Source organism: Eleutherodactylus coqui, chromosome 4 (assembly GCF_035609145.1).
Source record: "Eleutherodactylus coqui strain aEleCoq1 chromosome 4, aEleCoq1.hap1, whole genome shotgun sequence".
Taxonomy (NCBI): domain Eukaryota; kingdom Metazoa; phylum Chordata; class Amphibia; order Anura; family Eleutherodactylidae; genus Eleutherodactylus; species Eleutherodactylus coqui.
The window spans coordinates 83871861-83884480 of record NC_089840.1 but is presented as its reverse complement, the minus strand read 5'-3'; the positions used below and the strand labels follow the sequence as shown (position 1 = coordinate 83884480).

At 46.6% G+C, this 12620-nt stretch overlaps 1 protein-coding gene across 1 annotated transcript in view; it reads right to left on the bottom strand.

Moving 5' to 3' along the window:
* MBTPS2 (membrane bound transcription factor peptidase, site 2) overlaps positions 1-11582 on the bottom strand; it is a 72319-nt gene extending 60737 nt beyond the window's left edge. The window contains exons 1-3 of the mRNA XM_066599794.1: positions 11447-11582; positions 8913-9061; positions 7426-7564 (exon numbers count right to left, since the gene is read on the bottom strand). Of these exons, the coding sequence (XP_066455891.1) occupies positions 7426-7564; positions 8913-9061; positions 11447-11521 (363 nt within the window). The 5' untranslated portion in view covers positions 11522-11582. The remainder of the gene's footprint in view (positions 1-7425; positions 7565-8912; positions 9062-11446) is intronic.
* Positions 11583-12620: the final 1038 nt, after the last annotated feature.

The following is a 12620-nucleotide window of genomic DNA, read 5'->3' as shown; positions in this document are numbered from 1 at the left end:
AATACAAAAATAGTTCCTGATATGCACAGTACAAAGTTTCAGCTCCCCACCCCGTAAAATCCCCAGAGCTCATTCTCTGTTTATTGCATGCATCCCATGTAGTCCAGTAATCGTGCCTATTACTACATGCTGCCACTAAAGGGAAAATACCGTCATCATTCATTACTACTATTCATCATTAGGACGGAATACAAAGTGGTGCTATAAAAGGGTTATACGGAGAGGTATGCCTACCCCAATCCATTCAGCGGTGCCAGCACCTTCATCTCCGCCCCGAACTGCTCATTATCGGGTAGGTCATTGAAGGAGACCAGCTTATTTCCATAACTTAGGGCTCCTGCTCACTGGCGATAAAATTGTGCGAGGTTTGTGCGTTGTGAGACGCACAAATATGAATTTTGATTGGGTTCATTCACATCTGCGATGTTTTCTTGCAAAGCTCCATGTTGTGATGCAGAAAACAAATCGCAGCATGTTCTTTCTGCTAGCGATATCATCCAGGGTCCGGCAAGCCCCACTGAAATAAATGGGAGAAGATCGCGAAACAACCTGTGGGGCTGAAGGAATACCCCATAGCGAGCAGAACAAGGAGCTACAAGGGCTCTCCTAGAGATCTCCCTATATTTGAAGAGATAGGGGGCTGAGTTAGATGGCTTTCCCAGGGCTTCCACGAGAGTGGAGGCGAAGATAGAGGGGGTTCTCAGTGATTCTGCTCTAGCCAACAGAGGGGCGGGCTAAAGGATCTGTCCTCTAGCCCGGCCCCCTCTCTTGGCTAGAGAGGAATCACTTTGAGAACCCCCTCTAGCCCCACCCTCCTTGAGAAGCCGCCCTCTAGCCTGCCTGCCTATCTCTCCAAATATCGGTAGATCTCTAGGAGAGCCCTGTAGCCCACCCTTCCTCTTTCTCCTTGCTATGGGGAAATTCTTCAGCTCCGCAATGATGCAAGGCTGGTTTCATGTGAAAATGCCTCACATCCAGGGCTTTTTAGAAGCATTGCGAGGGAGATATAGGGCTGTGAATCACACCCCGATATCGCTCTCACCAGTGTGCAGGAGCCCTCTTGGTCATTTTAGATAAGCAGATTCTCATCTAATCGAGCGAGTGACAACACCGCTAGCTTGTTCGCTTCCGTGTTGACTGTTTAGATTGGCAGAGTCATCGTTGACTTGTCTAGTTTTTCATAATTGCTGTATTAGTAAATGAGAGGGACTGAATAATTAGTGCTTAAACCGAATGATAAGTGAATGAGTCAATGATGATTAATCGCTCGTTCCAATCATAAATCGTCTCGTCTAGAAGGACCCTAAGTGAAGACAAACCCGGGGGCTCAAGGTAGACAGCAGCTTTTATGGGCAAGACATTTTGGTATCACAATAATAGCTTCCTCCGGTCACTTGTAAACCCACACGGTTACACATCTTATTAAACCGCCTTGCCCATTAAAGCTATGGTCTACCTTGAGCTCTTAGGTCTGTCTTCTCTTGCTTTAGTAGCACCGTTGTTTTCCCGTACAGCCCCGAGATGACAGTGTCGCCAACAACGGGAACCCATACCACAAAACCCAGTGTAGGATCCAGAAGTGGAGGAGATGGCAACGCTGGACCTGGAGTGGACTGGGATAAGTACAGCGCGTCTCTCCACACAACCTCTTTAAGTCTCCATTTCGTCCTTACAAACCTCCAAAAGTTAGGTTTCTACACATCTGTCTGATTTATAGAACTTGCAAGAAAATGTAAGCAAAATAGGAAAAAGCTATCACCAAAACTTTAAAAGCCCAAAGTCAACAGAGACCTACATGACTAAAATACAAATATGTTCTATATCTGGCATTATAAGGAATGACTATGGTGGTTGGCCCCAAGAATTCACAAAAGTGGATCTACAAATAAGAATGTCAGCTTCAGCTCATCTGATGGCGATAACGTCTTGTAAGGGGGTGCTGGTCATTGTACACAGCAGACCGGTGGTGATTGGCTGGCTGGAGAACTCCACACCGCCAGCCAGCCAAATCAACACACCACCAGCAGTGTGTGCCTGGAAACCCAGAGCCACAGGTCCCCGGAGCACAAAACATGACTGTAAGCACAAAAAGCACCAAAAAAATGGAATACCGGGTGAGCAAAAAAAGATTCTGAAATCCAAGCACGACCAGTCCAACCCAAAAGCAGACCCCATCCGGTTCAGTGTTTTACTAAAGTCTTATCAATAATCAAATTATACTTTCGTCTAAAGGACTGTATTTTGTTCCCATGTCGGGATTAACCCTTTCCAATCCAGTGTCAGACCGCGTACAACATTGAGTTTTCCCTGCATAGCTATGTCGGCCGAGGTTCAATGCAGGTTTCTAACACCATGCAGGAGAGAGGTCCGACATTGGAGCTCTCTTGTGCATGGTCGGGCAGTGCTCCACAGCGACGTCCCTGCAGGAAGGTGGTGGGGTGGGTTAATCAACCCCTGCAGCTACAAACAGAGCAGGACACCGGAGTCCCAGTCTCAAGATTGACAGGGATCCTAGCGGTGGATAGGGGATAACTTGCAATTGTGGTACAACCCCTTTGATTTAGATAAATCTACAGTAGTTGCTCACCAAACTTAGGCTACCTGCACACGGGCACACACTGTTTCCGCGTGGGGAATCCCGCATGGAATACGTGCCGGCGACCCTGCTTACCTGCGCTTTCTTTTCTTCTGTACTGCGGACGGGCCGCAGCGCATATGCGTAGTACAGATTTCTCCGTGCCGTCACTGGGCGATAATGCGGATTCCGCAGCCTTCCGCAATGGTGATTGTGGAAGGGCCGCGGATCGGACGGCTTCCATTGACTTTAATGAAAGCTCTAAAATAAATCATGCTGTTATTTTTCATCCGTGAGCGAAAACCGCAACTGGTTTCTGCTTGTATACAAGAAAAATCACTTTCCCACTGTATGCTAAAGATGGACATTCCTGCGGAATCTGCGAGCAAACACTCGGTGCGGATTCCGCAGCAAAAATCCACCCGTGTGCATGAGCCCTTAGAAAATAAAAAGCAAAACATTAAAAGGGGTGATCTAACACTATAAAATGCTTAGTACATAGCTGATCAGTGTAAAAAAAATAGCAAAAAACATAATACTCACCGTGCGTCAAAGCTTCTGTGGTCCTCCGCTGGTCTTGGTTCACCTAGCTCCAGCAATATCATGGTTAATCAGAGGCCGCATCAATGGTGTCGACAAGTCATGGCTACAAGCCTGGTAACCAGAGACCGGCAGGGGACCGGAGAAACGTCGACATGATAGTAGCAGAGGATTGCTTATGTATTACCATTTTTGCTATGTTGTATGAATTATCTGTTTTGTTATATTATTACATTCTGTGGGTGGTTGAGCGGTGATGTGCACAATGAGCGGGGCTGCAGAGCTGGACAGGGAGGCGCTAGGATAGGTAAATATTCAATTTCTCTTAATTTTAACCCTTTAGAATTTCTTTTAACATCCAGGAAGACCCCTTTAATCTGCAGATATCCAATCGGCTTGATGTATAATGAAGATTGTATATGTATAAAAACAGAGTGCCCCATCCCAATCTAGCAAAGTCAGGGAAGAGAAAAGAGAAACAAATGAAATATACATACCATATATACTCGAGCATAAGCCACGTTTTTCAGCACAAAAAAATGTGCTGAAAAAGCCCCCCTCGGCTTATACTCAAGTGAGGTTAAAAAAAACCCAAAAAACACTCAATACTCACCTATCGGCCGGAGTCTGTGTCCCCGGCGGTGCGGCTTTGCTGCAGTCTTCTCCCTGGCTTGCTTTTGAAATCCCCTTTGTCAGCGCTGTGATTGGATCGAGCGCCAGACAATTACAGCCGGCGCTGGACAAACCAATCACAGCCATTCAGTGATGTCATTCTGAATGGCTGTGATTGGTTTATCAAGCGCCGGCTGTGATTGTCTGGCGCTCGATCCAATCACAGCGCTGACGAAGAGGATTTCAAAAGCAAGCCAGGGAGAAGAACGCGGGGTGAAGACTGCAGCAGCTGGCCGCACCGCCAGGGAGAGCATTGTGCCGGGGACACAGACCCCGGCTGATAGGTGAGTGGTTTTTTTTTTTAAACCTACTATATACTGGAGTATAGCTCAGCTTATACTTGAGTCAATGAGTTTTACCAATTTTTTGTGGTAAAATTTATTGACTCGGCTTATACTCGGGCCCGCTAATATTTGAGTATACACAGTAAATGTTGGAACGAAGATAAACTAGTGCATTATGCAACAAAACCTTCAATTTACAAACAAATGTGCAAAGTTTCGTAAAAATCCAAGACAACAGGTCTTTACCCATTAGACGATTTTTGTCCTAGAATGACCCAGGGGTTTATTAAAGAGATAGGGGTTTCTCTTGCTTCCTGGAAATTGCTGTCTGAGCTAGTGGGGTTGGTTTTTAATACCATCCAATCTATTGGTCTTTGGGAGGGATAGACGACGTGGGGGGATAAAAGATATACCCATTCTTTGTGTTATAAAGAATAGTAGAAATGCAGAAGGACGTCGCGGTGAACGAGTGGTTTTCTTTAGGTTTAACCTTTACTGTATCTTAGCTCTGTCTACGCTGTCTCTGCGGCTCATGTATATATTCTACATGACACATGCATCATGTGAGAGCTGACATTTAACTCCATGCAAAGTTTAGAAGGCCAGAAGACTTTAGGGGTCAGATTTGGAGACGAACAATAGTGACTTACTGAGGGAAATGACTGAAGTAGAGCCAGAAAATAGACCTTAGAAAAGCAGAGCAACACTAAGACTAGTAGTAAGAGGAGACTTGTGAAATGTCACATAATGCTCTAGAAATGTCACTGATAAGCAGCAGCTTTACAAGAAGCTCTTTCATTTTTGTCTATGAGAAATCTATCCCAGTAATAGTGACCTCTGCTGTCAAGGATGTCGTTCTGTAACTCGTCCCCTCCAGGCTGTGTATTCTGCACTTTTCTTCCAGCCTCCAGGTCAGATGACCAGTACTCTGACAACACTCTGTGCCCTGCAGTTAATGGGGCAGATTAAGGACAAGCGTCATAAAGGAAACAGTCTTTCTTGCTTGGAGCAACCAATCACAGCACAGCTTTTATTTTGGTTTTTTTTGCCCTTTAAAATGAAAGCTGCACTGTGATTGGTTGCTGTGGGCGAGAAAGGAAGTTTTTCTTTATGACACTTGTCATAAATCTGCACTATTAAAGTGACCCTCACTATACATACATAATCTATAGATAACATACTTGCTGTACCGTTTTCAATGTTGCTTCTGCAGTTCAACCCATTTCCAGCACTTTCTTCATGCAAGTAAAACGGCAGCCATATTATCAGACTACCCTCTACACAGTGTACTTTGGTAGTCGGAGACACCCCCCAGTGATCTACACAGTGTAATTTGGTAGTCGGAGACACTCCCCAGTGATCTACACAGTGTACTTTGGTAGTCGGAGACACTCCCCAGTGATCTACACAGTGTACTTTGGTAGTCGGAGACACTCCCCAGTGATCTACACAGTGTACTTTGGTAGTCGGAGACACTCCCCAGTGATCTACACAGTGTACTTCGGTAGTCGGTGACACTCCCCAGTGATCTACACAGTGTACTTCGGTAGTCGGTGACACTCCCCAGTGATCTACACAGTGTACTTCGGTAGTCGGAGACACTCCCCAGTGATCTCAGGGCAAAGGATCTGTGGGGAAAAATAGAGGATGGACACAGTGTTGACATCATCACCACTGATCCGCCCGAAAGCAGGGGGGAGTGTCTCAGACTCCTAAAGTGCACTGTACATAGGGAAGTCTGAGTATCTGTCTGCCATTTTACATACATGAAGAGTTTACTGGGAATGGGATGAGTCAGCAATAGCAGAAAAGATGGAACCAGATGGGTTATCTATTCATTCTGCACATGTAGTGAAGTTTTTGCTGTGGACCGGATGGTCGCTTTAACTGCAGGGCACAGAGCGTTGTCAGTGCTGGTCATGTGACCTGGAGGCCGGGAAAAAAAATGCAGTCAGGATATATAGCCTGGAGGGGACGAACTACAGAACTGGGTTCTTTGCAGCGGAGGTCACGGACATTGTGATGAAATTCTAAAAAAGAAAAAAAAAACAGAGTGCTTCTTTAACCATATATATGAAAATCTGGGCTAATGCCACCAAACACAAAATAATTAAAAGGAAGCTGTCACCATGTTTCATCCCACTAAAACATTCCCAGCTTACCTGCAGTCATGAGGTCACCCTTCCAAACATGTATTTATTATTGACCACTACTCATGCATATCTTACGAACAATACATGACATTGGGACCGGCTTGTGGAGAACATAGGGGACTTCATCCACATTGAAGGCAGAGGGGCTGGGTTACAAAGAATTTTTCTTACGGTTAGCATGGTCCAAGTATGTCCGCTGGACCGTTAAGACCTCATTAGCATAAGGTGCAGGATTTTTAAAAAGGACTATTCCTAAGATATGCAGGACTAATGTTTACTAACAAATACATGTTTGGAAAAGTGTTTTTATGACTGCAAATGTGCTGGAAAAGGTGTAACAAGGTGAAACCTGGTGATAGGTTCCCTTTCAGCGATACTAGATCTAGCAAACATTTGTAGGTTACTTAGAAATTAGAGAACCTATCATCAAGTTTTTACAATGCAATCCATGATAAACCTTTAACAGCGCTGCTAATGAGATTTCCTTATCGCCATTTGGTTTTGTAATCCGTGCCCCGGTACCTTTACAAACTGCTTTTGAAGTTTTCCCATGTAGCATTCTAATGAGCTGAAAAAGAGTCCAACTTTGCAGAAAAGTGTCCGACTTTGCAGAAAAGAGTCCGACTTTTTCCTTAGTGCTGCACCAGGGATGCCCCTGTTCTTGAATGGGATGTATACTCATTCCTCTTCTTCGCTGTAATCCTGCGCAGGCGCCATAACAAACCCTGCCCGCTAAACCTTAGCCCTCCGTTGCTAGCTGTAACTTCAGCAGTGTACGGCGCCTGTGCTTTGAGAACCAGTACTGCCACTGCTTGACTCAGATGACTGTGGAAGTAGCGATCCTAAAGGCGCATGCGCAGTACACTGCTGATGTCTCAGCAAGTAAGAGAGAGCTGAGGTGGGCAGGCTTGCTATGGCGTCTGCACTGGATTACAGTGAAGACAAGAAATCAGTATGCATGCCAATCAAGAACAGAGGTGTGCCTGGCGAGGAGTTGGCCAGAAAATCTGACTCTCTTCAGCTCATTTTAGTAGAGTGCGGGGAAAACTGCAAGAGCAGATTATAAAGGCAGCGGGCACGTATTACAATACTAATTACTGATAAGGAAATCTCACTTGCAGCGCTGTTAAAAGGTTTATCGTAGACTGCATTGTAAAAACTTGATGACAGGTTCCCTTTAATGGATTTAATCAGTACTGACCACGACTTGGAGCATGCGACCATTTGGAGACCCTGGGGTATCTGCCATCATCTGATTTAAAGTCTGCACCAGCGTCCTCCCCAGTAGAATCATGGATCCAAACATGGCGAAGATGCCAAACACCATGCCCAAGCTGAACCTGCAGTGTAGGAGGAAGGATATGTAGTTAGCCCAGGATACATGCCAAGCTCTAGCACTGGCACATAGTCTCTTACTAAAACCAGATTTCCCATCCATTGGCACCATTCTGTGCCGAAAAGTGCAGTCTACCAGGCTTTTCTTCCTGACCGGGTGTCCAAGTGCTCCATGTGGGGTACCCTGCAGCTTCCTTCAGCACAATCTATTCATTGATGGGATTCCTAAGGGGTCCCATGCTGCGGAAACTGGGGCCGAATTGTAGCGGAATTTCGTCTGTGACTCCTAATCCCGGGATTAGCCAGCAAAGTGGACAAGATTTTCCAAAAATCTCGTCGACACACTGCGGCCAAGCCACGTGGAAACGGACATGCGGCGCAGAAAACAAAGATACTGCATGTCAATTCTTTTTTCATTTCTGCAGCGGCCTCTTTCCTCTCTATGGGAAGATATGGCCACAGCAGAAAGCTGATGGTGAAACCGCTACAAAACCTGCGTCTAAAGGCCCGGGGTTTTGAAGCTGCTCTTTTCCAGCAGAATTCTCGCATTTTTTTTTTTTTTTAAAGTGCGGCCATTCTGTCCCGTGTGACCCCAGGCTAAGGGTGCGGCCAGACGAGCGCATAAACGGCGCGTTTTTGCGACCAAACGTATATACGTGACCATCTGAGGCAATGGTTTCGAATGTATTCGTTCACATGGGCGATTTTACGGCGCGTAAAAACGGCAACCCGAAAAAAAAAACGGAACATATGCGACCGAAATACGCGCCAACGCATATTTGATGGCCGAAAAGCTTTCCAGCTCTGGTCGTGATCGGTGAAAAACGTTCTCTCGGGCGATTATACGTTGCGCTCGGGCGATTTTCGTTGCGCTCGTGCGAACGTAAATACGCCTACGCTCGTATGCCCGCACCCTCAAGCTGATTGCTGGGCCAGTTCAATGATGATAATGGTCACATCTATTGCCAAATAGCAGGCCACCATAGCTAGCAGACCTGGAAGCCATGTTCAAGCTTCCAGGTGCCATAGCAACCCATCAGGACCCAGCAGTCACATTGCACGCCTCTGTCAACCCTCTATATGCCATGGTTGCATAGACAGCGGTATGTAAACCGGTCAACAGCGTGGATCGGCAATTTCTCTGGTCCCCACTGTTTGAGCAAGTACCAGGCTGTCATCCAACAGCCGAACACCGGCTCCCCTGGTACGCTAGACCCGTGCCAGACTTCTCATGCAGCACCATAAAAAGGTGATTGCATCAGAATAAGGCCCCCAAACAGCTGCTGCAAAAAGGTGTATGGGCAGTCGTTAAGGGGTTAAAAGACGAGAGGTGCTACTTATACAAATACTTACCATATATATAAGAAGTATGGCTTCCATCTTCCCCACTTATAAAATAGACGGTTAAAGATTGTGGTTTGCCAGCGGATGTGGAAGGGCGAGATGCTGAGTCCGTGGGTAGAAAGCCATTCTTCATATGTGCTCTTGTACGCCTTCGAAGACTATGGGGGGAAAAGAAAAACTAGTTTCATCTATAAAATGGACAAATAACCTCAGAGTGAGTTGCACTTATTTTCCATACTGATGTCTATTGTAGTAATACATTCAGTTACACACAATACACTATAGATTAGTATCAGCTTCATTTGCGTGTAAAAGAACCTCCTCCAGGAGCTGTTCTCAGAGCACAGTATGTGGTCTGAGCTCTGCACAGAGCTCCATTGTTCTCACAGGTGCTGTCAGCAGAATACAATGTAATCTCCAACTCCCGTGCGGAACACATCACGGATTTTCACCACAAATTTCATTCACTTCAATGCATGAATTCCAGAGTGAAAATCCACAAGTTGGTTTCAATGTGGATTTAGGTAAGTTTTGCACACAACGGGAACATTTCCGCGTTTTTTCACGTTAACAAATCTGCACTGAAATCTGGACAAGATTTTCTTGCAAATTTGGAGCGGATTTAGCCGGGAATTGTATTTGCTGATACTTTTCCACAAGAGATGGGTCGTGCTGCAAATGTTAAAATCCTCATCATGACTCAAATCCACAGTTGAAGGGTGGATTCAGACGACCGTATATCGGCTCCGTTTTCACGCCGAGTCGATATACGGTGTCCTCATCTGCAGGGGGGGGGGGGGGGGGGGGGAGGATGGAAGAGCCAGGAGCAGGAACTGAGCTCCCGCCCTCTCTCTGCCCCTCTGCACTATTTGCAATGAAAGACAGTTGCAAACAGTGCAGAGGGGTGGAGAGGAGGCAGAGAGGGGGCGGGAGCTCAGTTCCTGCTCCTGGCTCTTCCAGCCTCCCCCCCCTGCAGAGAGAGACGACGTATATCGGTCAGGCGTGAAAACCCAGCCGATATATGTTCGTCTGAATCCAAACGAAATCCCATTGATTTCAATGAATTTCTTCACATTTCTGTATTTCGCACGTGCATTTTGGTCACACACAAAAAAAGGCCACTTAGAAGTCAATGGGGGTGGGGGGTGCACAAATCTGTGCGTAATAGACGAGAAGATACGTGAAACACTGCATGATTGCGCTGGAAAAAAAACCACATCTGAAACTAAATAGCCATTTCAATCGGTGCAGCTTTATGCCGCGCACAAATGAACATGCCCTGCAGGGCCAAAAACTGCAGTAAAGTACAAAAATGCATGTGCAAAAATGCAGCGCTCAAGCATGCGCAAATACACGTCTGCTCGTGTGAAGCCGGCCTTAGAGCAGACTCATATGGCAGAAGTCACCAGAGAATTTTCCACCTCTAAAAAAGGCATCTTTCGAATACGTATCGATGCGTGGATTTAGCCCCGTCAATGGGTAAAATCCGCATGCGGAATTGCAGCGCAGTACATCACATTTCCGCACGTGGTTTTTGTCTATTGACAGGGCTAAATCCAAGTTCGGATCCGCGCCAAAAACCGCATCACAAAGAAAGAGGTTTTTAAAGGGGAAATTCACACAAAAAATTCCCCGATAATCCCACCGTGTGAACCAACCCCCAGTGAGCAGAGTTTGCTACAACCCCATTCACTTGTACGCGGCCTGTGAACGCGGCCGCGATGTGTGATCACACCTTTACACACAACTGAAAGCCACTATCAAACAGCGACGCTCGCCGAGGTTGTCTGTACATTGTCGCCCGGGCACTGGCTGACACGCTACAGGAGAAGTACAACTTGCTCCCCTGACAACGGATTTGTGGAAGCGCCAAAGTTAGAATCGCTACAATGGTTTGATGAAAACGTTTTTATCCTGACAAACTGCCTTTCTACATCTTATTGCAGGAGAAGAGCTAAGCGTCTGTCACTGCAGACAACACTGGCACAGCTGATCGCCCAGAAAAATGGCGCAAATTGGAAACATTAATCCAAATGGTCCTTGTCCAAGGGCAGAAAATGTGAATGTGCTAACGACCACCGACCGATAATGAGCAGGTCGGTCGGCGCTCGTTACATCAGTGCGCACGGGCTGATTATTTACCCTGTAGGGACAACCGATTGTTAACGCGATTTTTCGTCCCCGGACAGCGGTCGTTGATCGGCGGCACACTTCCCCGTTTATAGGGGGAGACATGCAGCCAAGCAGCGAGCCGATCAGCCGACAAAGAAGCGCTTGCTCGTTCGCCGCTGTCCACCGGATTGTCAGGCGAATGCGCGTTCGTAGGAATGCTCATGCTCGATAAGCGGCCTGTGTCAGAGGACCACAAGTGTCCTCACCAGCTGAGGGTCCTGTAGCCACTGGACATGTGGCAGACCCAGCAGTAATGTGTATGGCCAGTTAAGTGTGCTCTTCCCTGGGCATGCCTGCCTAGCACTAATATAACCACGTGACTTCCCCCCCTTCCTGCTGTGTATACTAGGCCCATCCCCGTGTCCTCTCACCGTCAGGAACGTGTCAGCCAGATATAACGCGCACCATCCTCCGAGCACCACCACGACCAGCGGGATCGGGATCATAGTGAAAGGTGCCCGGCCATGTAGCGGTCTGAGCACGGTGGAACTTTATGTCACAGGAACTTTGAACCCCGATGCACGTTTCCTGGCGGACACTTCCGGTGCGGGGAAACGTCTCAGTGATTAGCAAGTGCTCAGCACCAGGAGCATACAGCGGCCATTTTTACTCCTGGCGGAAGTAAAACGGGCAAAATTTTACAAGATGTATGAATAATCACCTTGTCATCTAGTTATTTCCTTAGGTGGTTCAAATACTTTTTGCGTTCTCTGCAGCATTCGCTGTCATTCACAATTTAATATATGCAGACGTGTTTGCCATGTCCTTAAGCTTCTGCTGAAGAACTGTCCTTAATGTCCTCATACACTCTCCTACCAAAAGTAATTGGACAATCAAAAGTAGCATTTATTTAGATACATCAATACTTGAGCCACGTCACAGGAGCACAACTTTTTCGCGCACTGAACGCCGCTTTTTTTGCATATTCTACTGTACTTTTTTAGCTCGCAGGGCATGTTTATATGTGCGCGGCAAACACAGACACACTGATTGAAATGGCTAATTAGTCTAATGAGTTCCAGAGGTGTTCTTTTTCCAGCAGTGTTTCACACATCTCCTTGCATATTTCATTTGCGCACCCTTCTTTGACTTCTATGGGGACCTTTCGTGTAAAAATGGGCAGAAAAGTAGAGCGTGCTGCGGTTTTCTTTTTACCTGCGACCGAAATGTGTACATAAAATACGGAAAAGTGAACAAACCCATTGAAATCAATGGGTTGTATTCATTGCGCACGCAAGTATGCCTATGGGGCCTACTTTCTGCTAACGTCTGATACACTTCAGCTGGTATTTCCCTTAATTCACCCTGTAAATGTCTAGCTAGTTCTCTCAAAGGATGATGAATGCTGCTCATATTCCCTGACCCGATGTTCCAGTTCATCCCCAAGCTGTTCAGTAGGGTTCAGGTCAGGACATTGCGCAGACCAGCTGGAACTTTGCCGGATTCTGCACTGCTATATACAGCCTGCAGGAGGGACATCGGAAGACTTGGAGGTTCTGGTGAACGGCCCGGTGAGGTACGGGTGAGTATAGGATTTTAGTTTTT